Source organism: Myotis davidii, unplaced genomic scaffold (genome assembly GCF_000327345.1).
Source record: "Myotis davidii unplaced genomic scaffold, ASM32734v1 scaffold370, whole genome shotgun sequence".
NCBI classification, from domain to species: domain Eukaryota; kingdom Metazoa; phylum Chordata; class Mammalia; order Chiroptera; family Vespertilionidae; genus Myotis; species Myotis davidii.
Window position 1 is genome coordinate 12,531,192 of NW_006288615.1, and position 17,588 is coordinate 12,548,779.

General features: G+C 35.2%; 2 protein-coding genes across 3 annotated transcripts in view; one reads left to right on the forward strand and one right to left on the reverse strand.

Moving 5' to 3' along the window:
* FKBP7 (FK506 binding protein 7) overlaps positions 1–8,774 on the forward strand; it is an 11,646-nt gene extending 2,872 nt beyond the window's left edge. The window contains exons 3-4 of one of the 2 annotated variants that reach the window (XM_006760572.2): positions 3,860–3,993; positions 7,621–8,774. In XM_006760572.2, the coding sequence (XP_006760635.1) occupies positions 3,860–3,993; positions 7,621–7,782 (296 nt within the window). In that variant the 3' untranslated portion in view covers positions 7,783–8,774. The remainder of the gene's footprint in view (positions 1–3,859; positions 3,994–7,620) is intronic. The other variant, XM_006760573.2, reaches the window with a different exon arrangement.
* A 485-nt stretch (positions 8,775–9,259) lies between these two features.
* DFNB59 (deafness, autosomal recessive 59) lies at positions 9,260–17,494 on the reverse strand. The gene is made up of 6 exons (XM_006760574.2): positions 15,596–17,494; positions 14,781–14,976; positions 14,123–14,264; positions 12,977–13,094; positions 11,015–11,113; positions 9,260–10,792 (listed from the first exon to the last, which is right to left on the reverse strand). Exons 1-6 carry the CDS (start codon positions 15,804–15,806, stop codon positions 10,500–10,502), a joined length of 1,059 nt encoding a protein of 352 aa, XP_006760637.1. The 5' UTR covers positions 15,807–17,494; the 3' UTR covers positions 9,260–10,499.
* Between the last annotated feature and the right edge of the window lie 94 nt (positions 17,495–17,588).

Here is a 17,588-nt window from a genome sequence, read left to right on the forward strand (position 1 = left end):
ATTTAAAAATCATAGAGGAAATAATTACAGAACTATAGGGTACAGTAAGCTTTAGCTGTATCTATTCCAGTCTAGCCAGCCTCCTGTTTTTACATATAAAGAAAATACGACATTGTTCAAATATAGATCTCTGGCCAGTGCTGTTCTTCCCACACAGTGTTAGCTCTCATAATGATCATGTATATTTTATAAGCTCCACATTTGTCATATTTGTTTTTAGCATAATGTTTGTTTTTTAACATAAATGTAAATAGCACATACCTTTGGATAAGCAGTACCAAAGTCAAATCATAAAACTTGGGAAGCTGAAACATATGACTTTGGAGTAAAAGGATAGCACTGGAACATGGTAAAAAGGACATCTGAAATAACTGTTAGTCACCATTACCCAAATTTAGGAGAAGCCTTGAAATGTGAAAGAACTGAACTGTGTCTTTCAATATCTCATCTATATTTAAAGCCGGGAGTGAGATCTGAAAAGCTAGGTAAGGCAGTAAAATAGGGAAAATGTTTGCAATACGTATGAGAACTCCTGATAACAAATAATAAAAATGACCTACCCTTAGGAATACACAAGTATATAAACAAGTGGCCCACTAATAACAACAAAAAATACAAATAACCTTTAAGTTTTTGAGAATACTAAATTTTATTCATAATTAAAGAAGGTAAAATGAAAACAAAAGTGAGACACCATTTATGTCTTTCCTAATCTGCAAAGATACAAAAGTTAGCAAAGGTATGGAAAAACCAGTAGGCTCATGCATTATTGCCGGGAATGTAAGTCATTCTAACTCTCTGGCAATTTCTATCAAAATTTAAAATGCATATTTTCTCTGACCCAGTAGTTCCATTACCATGAATGTGCACAAAAGTACATGTAAAAGAATGTTCATTGCAGCCTTTTTTGGTAGCAAAAGACTGGAAACTACCTTAGTATCCATCAGTAGGAAATCGGTTAAATAAATCATGCTATATCTATAAAATGGATTATTGTTCAGCCAGTAAAAAGAAGCTGTGTACAATGCAGAAATGATTTCCTATCCTCAATGAGCTTATATGTACGAGGGAGAATCTCTCATATGCGTCATGCATCTAGGTAGACTCTATCTGGAAAGATACACAGTCATCCAATGACATGAAGTGGTCCTGGGAAGGAGGCCTGAGGGTCAAGGATGAGGAGATTTCTTCTCATTCTGTAATATATTGTACTGTTTAAATTTTTCACCGTGTGCATCTATTAATTTTTCCGAAACTAAAATTTTAAAAGACACCAAATTAAAAGTGGAGCAAATAGATGAATTTTAGAAATGGGCAATCTGTCAGAGGGACAGTTTTGATATTTCATTCTCAATTAAGTCCTTGCTTCCTATTGCTTTGTAAGGATGCTAAAGAATCTTTAACACCTCTTCATTCTATTTAGAGTCCTTGGTAACTCCACCTCTTTGAAATATTGAGTATATAATTAAAGTAATTAAAGGTTAATTTTCTCCAATAAAATATTGTCAGTAACTCCCAAATATTTCATTGAAATGTCATGCCCTCTTTGAGGCTGTTGTTTTACTCATTAAGAGTAGTGATTCCCTCGCCTCTTCTTCCCAGCAAGAACAAGGGATCACTGCTCGAAACTGGATTGGAGGGAGGTTAGTGTGTAAGTCAGGCCCAGTCAGACTTAAAATTTCTCAAGAGACAGTTTCAGATAAATACAGCTTCGTTTTAATGCTTTTTACCAATCATTTGATCCCAGCAAAATAGCTCCCACTGAACTGTAATTTGTATATTCTATTTTTAATTGTAGAGGAAGTGAGAAGAGAAATAAAAAATTGAAGATAAATAAAATTGAATGCAATACTTGTCCTAAAAATGTTGTCATAGGTTGAAGCCGATTCTAGGCAACATGATAACAGGCGACGTTTGCCTTTCAGTCTCTTTAATCTCATTTTCAGAGTTTCCTTCTCTTGTGTTGTCCCATCAGATGCCTCCACATTCTGCCTACTACCAGAGCATCTGCTTCCCTATCAGCCTACTCCCACATCCCTCATCAATAGATGCTCATCTAGAGTCCTATTACCTTAAGGCAAATGACTACTTACTTTATCCTTTTTGTAAACTATGCTTGAATGACTACACAAGCTGCCTAACCTATTATTAAACCAAAAACCCTTGCTGTGGAGATGTGGAAATTTGACTTGAAGTTGGTTCATATTCAATTTGAAGTGTCTCCAAAAAATATCAAAATAATGAATTTCACTAGTAACACCACCAACACTTTCATTTTACACATAGAGGAACTGAGGCCCAAACAAAAGTGTGTTGTTTAGAATGTAATTAACTGCAAGTTTACCTGCACTATAATAGCTTGGATTAGATTACCGGTATTTAAAAAGTTGCAGTGTAGACCATAAGTAACTGCTTAACAAAACTTCTTGATCAAATAAGCTTTTAAAAATAAGTTATTAAGAACTAACATAAGTTATAACTTTGTTTTAGGTAGTACTTGAAGAGGTCTTTCTTCTGCACAATGTCCTTGCCTCATGTCGCAGAACACCCCTGCATGTCTTGAAATGCATGTGACTTGTTTGTGCTTTAATTAACAGTACATGTGGTATGTATAGATTCTTCACATTAACTCCTATGTCTTTGATCTACTTCTCTAAATACAAGTAATCTATAGCAAATGCACATTTCTCTTCTTTATACTTTAGTTTTTTGCAAGAAAAAAGAATTGGCAATGTTTTCTATGTTTATAGTAGAATTGTTCAGAAACATCAACCTGTAATATTTTTTCTTAAGAAATTTGAATTTGTATTTGGAATTTGTTTTTAATTATTGTTTTATTATAAGAAGATCGTAACTGGACAGAATAGGAATGTGTTTTAAAAAGTGATCATTGAGTCAATCTCTAGCTCTTTTACTCTAAAATCAGGTAATAGGTGCTGCTTTGGTTGGGATGGTCACATTAGTCATGTGACGCACAGGAAGATTCTTTTATGTCCTGGCTTTGAGATGACTAATGATGGTCTCTCCTTTTGTCTGTAACTTTCAAATTCTTTGGCATATATAAGCACTTTAGCAAGAATTCTGTGTGTGTGTGTTTTATTAAGGAAATTACTATTTTCTTAAAAGAACAAAATTAGCCATTTTAAAAATAAAGGATAGTTGTCATTCATTCAACAAATATTTGAGTGATAAGAATCAGGCATTCTTAAAGACTCTAGGAATATACCAGTGACACAAACCACCCACTGCCTCTTACCAAGTCATTTCTACATGTTATTTTAATGAAATGAACATCTGAAATAGCCAAAGCCTACTACTAAAATCATCTGTGATATCAGTTAATAGATTAACTTTATTAAGGAGATCTATTCAACTTAATACTTAAATTTTTTATTGTGTTTAGAAATTTCTTCATGAAATTGTTATTGGTTTATTCTGTCATTACACTTTATTTTTAATATCTATAAAGAATTTGAAAGATAAACACATTTATATATATGTTTTCTTTATGCTCCCAAATAACTATACAAAATCATTTTCTAAAAGATTACTGATCTATGCTTTCAGATTTTTCTACCCAGGCATTTCTTCTCTGTACTAACTCTCTCCTTTAAAATGATGGGTATATTAATAAAAATTATATGACTTATATTTATTTTCATTTAATTAGGGAATAATAGTCCCCTAAGTTCTTAGAACTGACAATTTAGAAACATATGGAAAAAATTCTAAAAAGTATTCAGAAAACAATTTTTATATATATAAAATAATATAATCATAATGCTGTAATGGCTACTTGTGAATAAATATTTGAACATTATCTTCATGTAAGTTAAACTGTTAAAATGTATACTTTTAGCAGAAGGCAAGATTCCACCTGATGCAACATTGATTTTTGAGATTGAACTTTATGCTGTGACGAAAGGACCACGAAGTATTGAAACGTTTAAGCAGATAGATACAGACAATGACAGGCAACTCTCCAAGACCGAGGTAATTTAAACAGATTTTGTATGTACAGCCTAATTTTTTATCACACTTTAAGTACATTTTTGTTACAACTCTTATTTTTTTACTTCTACCTAGTATGGACTGATTACTTAGCTTTTAATAGAAGAGCTGGTTACAAAAAAGTCGGAGCTCCAAGAAGAAAATATGCTTTTTCAAAACAAAACTTAGTCATCCTGTTCAATTTCTTTTCTCCCTACAAGAGGGCCATTACAATACCATACTAATCTCTAGGAGGCATTTCCAGCATCTAGACTATAGGAGCAGATCTCTTTTAAGCAGCACTGTCGGAATGTCTAACAGGGCAAGTAATTCCCACCTCCTAGGATTGTGAGGATTAAATACATGAGGTTATGAAAAAAGTTAGCAATAATTTAAATTGTGTGGATTGGAAAGTTAATAAACAGGACCCAGGAGTTCAGCTACCTAGCTTCTGCATTCCAGTTAGTCTTATATATGAATTAAGGAATTAATAAAGATCTTGTAATAATAATTTTTCATACTTTCTCAGTACCAGGTATAGTTATAAACCCAGTAGTGTGTGACCTTGACAATATATGAGGTAGACACTATTGGCATCATCTCCATTTTATAGAAGGTGCAAATGACACCCAGACAGGTTGCTAAGTAACTAGTTTAAGGCCACAGCTGTAAGTGGCAAAACCAGACTGCAAACCCAGCAATCTGACTCCACTACTGTGTTCGTCATCATGAGTCCACCTTGCCTTTTTCAGGGACTTGACATCATGAATGTTTCAAGGCTAATGTTTATTTCATTAAGTCTGGTGCCTTGTCTCCCCTCCCATTTGGAGGCAGTTTAACATGCATAGCTCTTATCACTTAAATAATAAAAGGCAACTGGGGTCCAGCCGGGTGTGGCTGAGCACTTGAGCATAGGTCATGAGTTTGATTCCCTGTCAGGGAATATGTCTGGGTTGCCAGCTCAATCCCTAATAGGAGGCAGCCTATTGCTGATTCTCTCTCATCATTGATGTTTCTCGCGCCCTCTTCCTTGCTCTCTGAAATCAATAAAAATATATTTTAAAAAATAAAGAAGCAGCAATCACTTACAAAAAAATAGGCAACTGTGTCATTGATTCAGTGATAAAAACAGTAAGACCCTTTTCTGTTTCTTTTTCTCTTCCTTCTCCAATCGTTTGCCTACCCTAATTCTACTTCCTCCTCCAAGATCTTAATAAGGACTTTTTCCTGAAGCTCTTTGGTTGATCAATAACAGAAGAAAGATAAGAGAAGGGGAACATGCCCCTCTCCCTAAGAGTAGCGATTAGAGGCATGGCAAACTGTTCCCCCTACAATACTTTCTGTCGACTCATCACCCTTTTTAGAACAAACAGCAGCTGCAGATGAATTCACATAGTACTCAAGAGTTCAGCCTGTGCACACCACTCAATATCACCTGTACACCAACAGACACGTTCTTCAGTATGGATACTCCTCAGTAGACCTTAGGGGATCTTCAGTTCTTTTCTGAAAAATAGAAATAGAGAAAGTCCAAAATAGAGACCTGCTTACCTACATTTTGCGCAGATTTGCCTACATTCTTGGGTAGAGGGGATTAGTTGCATTATAACTAGATAGGTAAGAGTGATTTTAATGTGCTCGATTTTCATAATCATCGCTATCTTTCCTTGACACCTGTAAACATGACTTTAATCTTCACGTCAATTCTACAGTATAGATTCTATTTCCTTCCTTTTTTTCAAATATATTTTTATTGATTCCTTCCTTTAACAGATGACAAAACTGAGGTTCAGAGAGGTTAAATTATTTATCCAAGACCACACAACCAGTACATGGCAAAGCCTAGATTTCAAACATGAGCTAAAATAAACTACAGTGGGGCCTTGACTTATGAATTAGCTCGTTAAGGAGCTCATTAACTCAAATTACTCTGTCAACTCAATGCAAAAAATCGGCCGAGAGACAGCTGGTATCTCAAAAAACTCGTTAGTTGGGACACTCATAAGTCAAGGCCCCACTGTACTTTCCTTCATCAGCAGAAAGATTTAGTTATTTCTTCAGTTTAAGTCAGGTGGGGGAGTAGGGGAATACAGCGTTTTTAATAAATTACAAAGTGGAAATAGTATGGACCCCATTGCCGGCAAAATTATGCACTGCCTTTTGGTACCTCTTCACTGCAATGTATTAGAAAAGTACATTTGGATAGTCAACAATATTGATGCGGAAGATATATTTTATTTATTTAGAAACTGAGGAATATTTTATGCTATTTAAAATTCTTTATAGCTACATAGAATTTCTAAGTCTCACTTGGAAGAAAATGTATCTTCATCATATAGGACCAAGGTCCCATTTGAGAACAGTTGATAGATCCATTAGTCATTCTGATTGAAGTCTACCAGCTAAGGCTTGCATTTGGGATATGGATGCTAAAAACCTCTCAGGGTTCAACTTTAGCTTTTACATATACTCTTGCCTCTACAATGTCCAGCTGAACGTTTTTTCTAGATCATTGTGCATTGATTTCTTTATATATATTAATGCTTTCTAATGGAAATATAATTGAGTCCCACCACATCTTTAAAAAAAGAAACAGGTGAAATTAATTGTAATGATATGTTTTGTTTAATTCAGTATATCTAAAATATTACCATTTTACATTATATCAATATAAAAATTGCCAAGTTATTTTTATTACCTTTAAAATTTGTTGTGTATTTTACCCTCAAGTAGCATATCTCATTTTTATTTAATCATACTTTATGTGCTTAGTAGTCGTCTGTGGCTAGTACTTGCTATGTTAGGCAGTGCTTATAATAATGTCTTTGCTTAGAGAAATATCGTATTACATAGAGAAAAAGAAATACTTCAGAATACCTGTTCTTTATTTGACATATTATTAGAGAGATTGTTGTACTTTGTAGATTTGGAAGAACTATAGAAGCATAGAACAATTAAGAAAATTATAATTTAAAACCTGTGGTTGGTTTTATTGATTATGCAACATATTTATTAATTTTAGAGATCATAGAAACACCAATTTGTATTTTATTTTATTTTTCTTTTTTTAAAAATATATTTTATTGATTTTTCACAGAGAGGAAGGGAGAGAGACAGAGAGTCAGAAACATCGATGAGAGAGAAACATCGATCAGCTGCCTCCTGCACACCCCCCACCGGGGATGTGCCCGCAACCCAGGTACATGCCCTTGACCGGAATCGAACCTGGGACCCTCCAGTCCGCAGGCCGACGCTCTATCCACTGAGCCAAACCGGTTTCGGCCCAATTTGTATTTTATTCATTAATGAAAATCCTTGAGAGTGAGTTTTCTTTGATAATGTGGACAGTGTAGATTATTGGAAAGCATTTAGTTTCAACAAAATTCAATTCATATATTAATCTTTGAACATATACCACTAACCGTCTATAACCTCAGGGGAAGATCGGTTTCTCTTCAGAGAATTGCTTCAAAGGTTAAAAAAACAAGACCTCAAACAGCTTTTTAAAATTTTATTTCACTTATTATAAGCATTCTTCCTTTTGAGTTTCTTTATGAAACATTTCTTCAAAGTTACTAGAAATGTATTGTGAATTCTTCTTATTAATGAAATGTTATTTTGGCCCTCTAGATAGATCAGTACCTGAAAAAGGACTTTGAAAAAGATGATAAGCCACGTGACAAGTCATATCAGAATGCAGTTTTAGAAGATATTTTTAAGAAGAATGACCATGATGGTGATGGCTTCATTTCTCCCAAGGAATACAATGTATATCAACATGATGAACTATAGCATATTTTTATTTCTCAATTTTCTTAGCTGCTTACTGTACTTTATATATAAAACAAAGTCACTTTCTCCAAGTTGTATTTTCTACTTTATCCCATGAGAACATATTTTGATCTCAATACATGTAACTTTGGAATAAAAGTGAGGCTATTTTGCAAATTTAATTCTGTAAACGTGAGTTGCAGCACCATGAAACTGACCTGTGTGTCCCAGTGGGCAATTTTCCTGCTTCAAGAGATAGGAGGACATCTATGGCAAAATCTACAAAACTCTTCCCAACTCTAACCTAACAACATGTGCACATGTTGTAAGTAACCATTTTCTAATGTTTTAAATGTTAAAATGCCCGTATTTTTAAATTTTTCAATAGGGACCAAGGAATTAACATTTCACTGTTTATACCTCTCGTACCATACGAGTAGGTAGTAGTATGTAAAAAGCATAGAACTGAAGAGTCTAGTTTTGGTGTGCATGCAGGAAAATATAAGTTGTATAAAACCCTGTCCCACAGAGAGCCTCAACACGGTCTCTGTACTTTTTGGTGCAAGCTTCTGACTTTATATATTTGTTCCAATGGGGAATTGTTAAAGATGTTTGATCAAATCGTGCCTCGTATAGCGGACATAATACAGTCTGGACTGCTCTGAGTCTGGTACTCCTTTAGACATCAGGATAAATGTGCTACTCCTCTTCCTTCTCATAGGCTTTTATATTTACCATCCCTAACTTTTTGTCTTGATTTTAAATTGATATCATGGTATTGCTTAGTTTTCAGTTCCTTCTCTCTAGTATCTCTATCCTATGTCACTTCATTTCACAATGATTTTGTTATTAATCATGAGTGAACATTACAAACTGACATGCCATTAAATTTTTGATAAAAGTATAGAATTTATTTTCCACGAGGATACATGAGAATATCAAATAATAGAAATGAGGATTCATAATTATCTCTCAGAACTATATGTTAAATAAATGTTTTAAACATTTTCAAAGGAGAAAAGAAATAAATGTACGATGGCAATTTTGTGTCATGGTCAAATCATGACATGGTACAACTTGTGGAGAAAAAGAGGTAAGAGATGCTGTAGATGCAGTTGGTACCAAAGAAAGGGCACATGTTTAGTGGAGCATGTAAGGTTTAGCCTACTGCATGTGTAGGAAGGAATGGTCAGGCCGTAAATAGCTCTATTCAAAACAGGTGAGTTCAAAACAAAGCTTTTCCATTTTCTGAAACTTGCTCTTTCCAAACCACTGTATCTTGTAACCTATTTCGATATACTGCCAGAAAGTCTGTTACTTAAAAGTGTAGGGATAACACAAAACCCACCAGATTAGTAGTGTCACATAGGCATAGCACAGAGTTTGACACTTCATAAAACAAAAACATTTACTATTTTTTCTTCCTGCCAATATTGCATCATTCCTCTGCCCTATTTTATAACTTCTCACTTGCTTAGGCAATTCTTAATCTCTTTACTTTCTTCAGAAAAACCTGCTCAGTGGAAGTAAACTAAGTTGGTAATATTATGCTTTGGTTTGAAACTGCCCCCACTTTCTTTATATAAAAAAGTCACTAGACCCTTGTTTGGTCTGTATCCTCATATTTGCATTTGAATCATATACTGTGTCTAAAATAAAATACAGTGACAAAAGATATAAATGGAAATTATCAGATAATACAAACTATAATTCTAACCTTTTTGTCCCATTGTTTTCATACAAAGTGCCTTTAAACTTATCTTTTAAAAGATTATAATTGATGTTAAATGAATACGGAGATTGATTCTGAAACTAATCACACTTAAATAATTAAAAAATAAAATTTTAATCATTCTACATGCTTTAGTGCACAAGTAGTTCGTATTCACATGATTGCATTATGCCTTCATAGGCATATACCTAGTAATGGGTGATGTAATTGTACACTGTGAGTTCTAGAATTTGAATATGTTATTTTTGTGGTTATTTTCATAAGGGTATACAGTAAATTTTAGGTTGTTTATGACAAATTTCAGATCTCTTACAGAGTAGATGAAAAAGATCTCTTAGAACTAAATATGTTAAATGTTTTAAACATCTTCAGGGAAGAAAAGAAATAAACATTTCCTAGCTGTCTTAACTTTAAAATGACAGCAGTTTTATAAAGCCAAAACTAGCGAGCTTATGTACATAGCAGCCCATTACTACTATCAGTCACCCTGTTAACTGTACACAATGCCCCACACTGAGCTCAGTGTGCTTTTAACTTGATACTGCAATTAAACACTTAGGTTACATTAAATTATTAACACATTTTTCTCATTTTACCAGAAATAGGGCAATAGTTAAAGCACCATAAAGTCGCCGCTTGTGCACTCGTTTCATCTTTAAATGTTAATTAAAACCCAATTAAAAATAAAGTTGGTATTTCAAAAAATCTCTATGTAAGAAGTTACCTAAATGATAAACTAAATCCCTAAAATACTTATAACATGGTGGCAGATTTTATGGAGGAGCATCTACATTCTTAATTTTATATTTAAGCCTTTTTTTCATATAAAAATATTAACCTTCATATAAGTTATGAGGAGACTGTTACCACCTCCACTTTATACATGAAGAAAATGATGCCCAGACAGGTTAATTTCTTTCCCTCTTTAATTTGCCACAATTCATTTTGGAAAGGTATGTGGCACAGCTGCACCTTAAACACCAGCAGAGTGCATTCATTTTTCATTTTATTTCATTCTCTTGTGCCAAATATCAAAACAAGGAACTGCATGAAGTCTCACGTACTTCTGCCCATCGACAGAGCACTGAAAGCACCCATAAACCGTCTCCCTTTTTAAGTTCCCCATCCCACAGAGTATGCAAGGTCCTTTTGGAATGTTGTGATTAAGTAAGTTAACACGGATGTGAGTCCCCTCTTTGAGTGAAATATCAGTCATGCTGAAACGTTTATCATAGTAGTCAGTAAAAAGGTCGTCTAAGTAAAGCTGGGAACGAGAAATGACGTCCATCACTCTTCTATCTAAAGACAGAAACAGAAATGTGTCAGAAGTCAAATAAAAAATAAAAAAAACCACATAGAACCAAGCTGCATTTAAAACCATGTGAATCTAAGCCATCAGTCATGAAATAATTTGGCTTTTAAATTTAAATTCTTAACAGGATTACTAATAGACAACCTCAAGTATTGACCCCAGAAGAAAAAGAATATATTTGAAATACTCTTCAATGGACATGGACATACTTCTTTCAAATAGTATGTTTCTCAGTCTGTAGAGCACGGCAAACGTGGCTGTCTCTTCCCTTTCAAATCCTCCTTTTGACACTGAAGTAACACAAAGGTCTATAAAAGAAATTTAGAAGATGTTATAAGTTGAACTCAGATTTTGTGGTTGATGAATTCTGGTATGTGTATTTGTTTAAGTTAAATTTTACATATTTTTAGGAAAGGTAACATTCACATGGTACACAATTCAAAGAGCACAACAAGGCAGTATAGTGACAAGTCTCTACTACCCTGACCCCTGCCTCAGTTTTCCATCCCATAGGTAACCGTGTTAACTTTCTTGTGTATATTTCCAGAAATGTTCCATATATTTTACATGCATAAAGGAATATGTATGTATGTATGTACATAAAATTCTTTAGGTTCAAAATGTTACATATTACACACATTTCTTTCAAATATCTCTTAGAGATTATTCAATGTCAGGATATGTGGTGCTTCCTCATTCTTAGTATTCCTTTGTATGGATGAACCATTATTTAACTAGTTGCTGATAATAGATCTTAAGGTTATTCCCAATCTTCCACTATTACAAACTGAATATCCTTATCTTCATATCATTTCACACATGTAAGTATATCTATATGTTAAATTCATAAAAGTGTAAGTAAAGCTAAAGTATATGCACATTTTAAATTTTGATGGATATCAGTTCAGACTCCTATCAACATACGTAATTGTAAAAAACCTATACCCAAAGGGTCCCAAAGAGAATTTAATATGCATATTTTTTTTTAAATATATTTTATTGATTTTTTACAGAGAGAAAGGGAGAGAGATAGTTAGAAACATCGATGAGAGAGAAACATCGACCAGCTGCCTCGCGCACATCTCCCACTGGGGATGTGCTCACAACCCAAGTACATGCCCTTGACCGGAATCGAACCTGGGACCTCTCAGTCCGCAGGCCGACGCTCTATCCACTGAGCCAAACCGGTTTCGGCTGCATATTTTGTTTTGTTTCTGGATTCCCTAGTCCCTCTTCCAATAGAACTGCAGAAACAAACATAAACAGGCCTAAAAATGTTTACAAATTACCATGGCCAGAGGGCTCACTTGCCTGGTTCTCTGGCCTACACCTAGACTTGAGCTGGCTGGCTTCCTAAACTTAAAGGTCTGTAAAATGTAGAAATCTAAAGTGAGCTGCACTGAGGTATTACATAAGGTGACAATTTTAGGGGCAGTATTTGTATTTTAACGTTATTTTCAGGGAGAGCTGGGGCGGGGCGGATCTCTGATAGATAAAATTAAAGAAAAGTTGTCTTTGGGTATACTAGTTTGGGTGCCCTGACATCTTCAGGCATCTTACTGTCTACTTATTCCTCTGTTTGCCGTAATAAACTACCACCTATTAGAAGGCCATGTATTATCTCCCCATACGTCAAGGAATACTTTTGTCAGTGGACTGCATTTTAGCTCTTATCTGTAATTGTACGTGGGGTGGTGGGAGTCTGTAGCCTTTACCAAGAAGAAGAGAAGAGGTACTGGGTAAGTAGGGAGTGGAGGGCATTTCCTAGCTACTTCATCCAAGCATAATATTGACAGTGCTGCCCAGAGGTGTGGCTCAGTGGTTGAGCATTGGCCTAAGAACCAGGAGGTCATGGTTCGATTCCGGGTCAGGGCACATGCCCCGTTGGGTTGCGGGCTTGATCCCCAATGGGGAGCAAACAGGAGGTAGCCAATCAATGATTCTCTCTCATCACTGATGTTTCTGACTCTCTCTCCTCCCTTCCTCTCTGAAGTCAATAAAAATATATTTTAGAAAAAAAAATTGACAGTGCTGAGAGCATCACTCTTCTATAATTAAAGAGACAGTGGTGAGAGCATCACTCTTCTAATCTTAAAGAGAGAGACAAAGCAAGAGAATTAAATTCTTAAAAATGTAATCAAGTCAGTGTTTCATGCAAGTCACTCACTCACCAAAGACACCATCCAAGTAAATGAAGAGTTCGAAAACACTGAAAGCTATGGTTGTGTGTGCTGGGAAAACAATAGCTTTGTCCCTTCCCCTGGGATTCTGTTCATCCATAAAATGAAACTATATTAAAAAAAATAAATAACATCATTAGGGAGCATAACATGTAAGGATAGCTCTTTGGAGTAACATAACATTTCCTTCAATCCTATCAAAAGGAAACAAACAAACAAAACGAAACACTTCTCCAAGTAAAGAATTATCCTACTGGAAGTGAACTGTATAGCAGAGTTCCACATGGTCCAATGGGATCTCGATCTATATTAGGAAATAGCACTCACCACTCTCACTTATTTGGTATTGGAGCCAATGATTAGTGCTACCACAATAGCTAAGCTCTCTGGCATAGAAGCCTATGTCTTTCAACTGCAAACCAACTGTGTTTAAGTGCTAGAGCTTTTTTTAAGCCTACCCTGTCTGCTGTTCCAAAGCCCCCAAAACTTTCAGCAGCTTTCCAAAGCAATCACCAACAATTAAGATCATGCCCAAATGATCCAACGTTAAACAATTTGGTGAGCAGCTAAATGAAGGTTTTATTTTCAAAGACTTGAAAAGGTTATCATTGAACCCTGCCTTTCTAACATTTAGAAATCAAGTCATTATTTGTGAATGACAAGAACAAACATAATAATTGAAGTAATAAACACAATTACTTTTAAGACTTTTAAAAAGATTTAACATTGAAGGATGTTTAGTCACTGACATTATTTTAGAAAAATTATTATAAAAATATAAATTCAACTTTTAAAATTTAAGTATAAACTATATCACTTAAAAATAATATCAAAGAATTCAATAAAAGTATTTAATTTTTAATCTTAATACAGTATTTAAATAGCAATAGGAGGGACTCCAGTATGCATATTATTTCAGGACGAGTATTCTGTTTTCATTATATGTGTTTACAATCCAAATTTTCTTAGTTTTTTTTCACATTCTAATACAAAACCATTACTGTGTGAAATCCTATATATCCTTGCAGTTCTTTAATCTCAACATTTGACAAAATAAGTCCCATTAGAATTTGAATACTTTTTAAAAAATTCCCTTGCAGCCTTCTAATAAAAGAAGCCTAATGAGGGTGGCTTTACCCGCATGGACTCCCCACGAATTCCAGCATGCACAGACAGTGAGCACTGTCGTGTGGTTCGAATGCTTTCCATGACAACACACAATACTGCCTTCCTGCTGCTCCTTGACTGACGTATCAAGCTGTGGTCAAAATTAATTTTTCTAAAATAAACAAGAGAGACAGTCACAAGAATCTATGGCATCTGATTACATATGATCCAACACATTTTTTGCTATCATGTATTACTCATTCACAGTCTACCTTAACTAAAAGTAAATCAAGGCAGGCTTACTACAAATCAGAAAGTATGCTCAAAAGAAATTTAATAATCTGCCTCTCCGTTCTGTTTTCTTAAAACATCTTATTATAGGAGTCTATTGGAGAGACTCTTTCAGCATATTGGTTGCAAGCAGATTCCTGTATTCTTTTAATCTAATAATTTAGCAAATGTGTTCATTTCCAAAGCAATTTTGTGAACAATTTAAAATTCTCTTTAAACCAAATGATTTTGGGTATCTACTCCTATCAAAAGTTTGGGTATATTACTAATTTGCATTATTTCAAACAAATACATTACATTACTAAAACGAACCTGAATGTTTTAATAATTTATAATGAAGTTTATATAATTAAAAACTTTAATGAAAACACTGCAGTACAGTAATTATTATACTGACCGTGAACTAATTTCCTTGAGTAATGTTGAAACTTCCACTTCATGTTTAGTTACTACACCAAATGAAGCTTTTACTGCAACAGAATCTGATCCAGTAACGTTAATCCCAACATCATTCACAATATGGTTGCCTCGCCTTCCATAGAGTGAAACATCTGATTCATCTTCATAATTCAGTAACTGATAAGATGAAATACCTTTTTTAAAAAAGGAAGTTAATATTTTTCAAATGTCACTAATTATTCTAATGTAGATTACATATGGTAACATATTAATTTACTATTTAAGACTTCATTACCCACCTGTTAAGGCAAAGCTTCAAACCAAGAAATAAAAATAAAAAGTCACTCAATTAATTAGAAAACAAGAAGAAATAAATAGCTAGAGTACTTAAAATGAACTCAAATTCAACAGAACTTCTTATACATCAAGATCCGCTGGAGAGTTGAAAGAAAAACACATGCTTTTAAGAAATAATTTGTCCCAATGTCCATTTATTTCCTAACCAAGTCTGTAATATATTTCAGTTTGCCAACTGTAATAAGTAAATCATAGAAAAATAAATACAAATTATTTTCATCTCATTTGACCATGTAAGATAGGTAAGATTAAATAAAACCTCCATTTCATAGATGAAGAAATTTATTACTATGCCATTTTCTAAGCTGATCTGGTTAAAACAATTTATAAAATAATTGAAATAAAATTATACAATAATCTTATACAATAGGTTTGAAAGTTATTCAATCAATAAAGATTTGATACTATTACAAACTTCAGGCACTTAAGTTAATCATAGTAATAAAAGTTGCTTACCAGCTGAAATTTCTCTGTCTCCTAGAAGAATATCTTTCAGTGTAAAAGGTGTCGAGGTAAATTTATATCTAGGAAACAGAAAGCATCGCTTCTTTTTCACCACCAGACTTAGAGGTTGGTATTTGTCCGCTTCACTGAGGCTTGGAACAGGAACTAATCTCCCTCCATCTCCAACTTGCTTGACAAAGCTCTTGGTAGCAGCCGCAAACATATTAATATAGTATCCAATTATCCATCAACTGCAACCCTCAGATAACAAATCCATATTTGCAAAGAAAATCAGGCACAAATCTAAGCCTTACTTGATTTTAAATATAATTATACACTTTAAAATACAAAGCATGGTTCCACCAAGTAGTTTACAGTGTACAGTTCACAACACTGCCTCCCTTGGTGTGCTCAGGTGATGAATTATAGATAAACAGTGTAAGGTGATATACTAAAAGTAAGTCTAATTTGGAATTGCAGTCTGTAGCACTAAAATGTACACAGAAAACTAGTAAGTTAAAAATGCTAGCAATGTCCTTAATGAGGGTCAAGGTTAATAGTTTGCCAGTTTTGAGGGAAACAGCCCTATGGGAACAATGCAATTAGGCACTAACATTAGCCTGGACACCAGCTACCCTGTACCTAGTCCAAAAGGAATTTTGCCACAAGTCCATCATGCCAACCCTGGCAACAGATAAGTACTGTTTGGAATCCGTATGGTATATAGTTTATTGTTTCAGCATTTCATTCATTGTTCTTGTATGATTACAGCAAGTGATTAATATCAAGAGTCACAGACTATAAGGAAACAAATGTATGCAGATCTTTATAAAATACTGAATGGAAACCACATTACATATAAATAACTGTATAAACATGTAGGTTTCTTACTCTGAAGCTGGCGCATGGACATCTCTTTGAAAGGGGATCCTACTGTCTTTATTTTTATTTTGTTTCATCATTATTCCAGTAACTCAGCCTTTAAAGAGAGCTACATGAGGATTTGGCTTGTTTTTTAAAGGAATTTTGTGGCTAAAAATACACTTTAGAAACAAATCTGAGTGCTGAAATATTGTATTGCCATAGTTAGGTGGCTAGTAACAGATACAATACATATATAGAGGCGGTAGGGGGAGGAAGAATAGGTTAATTCAAGACTCAATAATATAAATCAATTTGATTAGATTCTGGGCTTTTTTTTAAACATTTACTTTCAAATATCCAGGGCTCACGTGCAAACACCCCAAAGAACAGTTTTTAATAATGTCCCCTTGTGTGAATAATCTTCCAAAACACCAAGAAACCACAGGGAGTCATTTCTGCAAGGGGCTAGCAGGTCCCTAGAGAAGCGACTGGGCATCTCACGCCGCTGTCTGACCCTACACCAAAGGTGGTGCATCCCAGGCAAACGCCATTACGACCAGCACCACAGGTGTGCAGGAACAATATTTAATGAGAATCCGGCCCACAGAAAAGCCTTCCTTTACACCTAACAGGCCTTGCTGGGATCCGCAGGCCCAGCATTTATCTCGTGACAAAAGCCTGTGAGACAATGACGCCCCACGGAGCAAGGGAGAAGGAGGGAGGGTCTCTGGACGTACTCGCGAGCGCCTAGGGCAGGGCTCCAGGGGAGAGCCCCCCGCAGCCCTCGGGAGTCTCCAGCTTGGGCCAGGCCCAGGGATGCTCTCTCTAAATTTTGCCTTTGGAATTTTGAAATCTTTGGCTTAAAGTGACGCAGTCCTCATCCTTCACCCCGCCTGAAAAAAACAAAATAAGGCTGAGCTTCAGGCCCACCGACCGTGAGACTTGCCAGCCCCACAAGCCTCTCCCGGCAGGAAACGGCCTCCTTCTAAGGACACAGAACTGAGGCCGCCAGAGGCCGGGGCACAGGGTGCCGAGAAGCCCGAGGCCCCAGGTGGGTGGGTACGAGCGGAAGCAGAGCCAGGGCTGGGAGACAGGGCGGGCCTGTAACCAGGGGGCGGGGCCTGTAACCAGGGGGCGGGGC

Bases quoted from the DNA above. Each gene is read 5' to 3' on its own strand.
- DFNB59 (XM_006760574.2), bottom strand. From the start codon at position 15,806: ATGTTTGCGGCTGCTACCAAGAGCTTTGTCAAGCAAGTTGGAGATGGA. The intron at 14,265-14,780 runs GTCAGTATAATA...TGTTTATTTTAG, and splicing joins CTCAAGGAAATTAGTTCACG to AAAAATTAATTTTGACCACA. The intron at 10,793-11,014 runs GTATGTCCATGT...TTCTGTCTTTAG, and splicing joins AAACATACTATTTGAAAGAA to ATAGAAGAGTGATGGACGTC.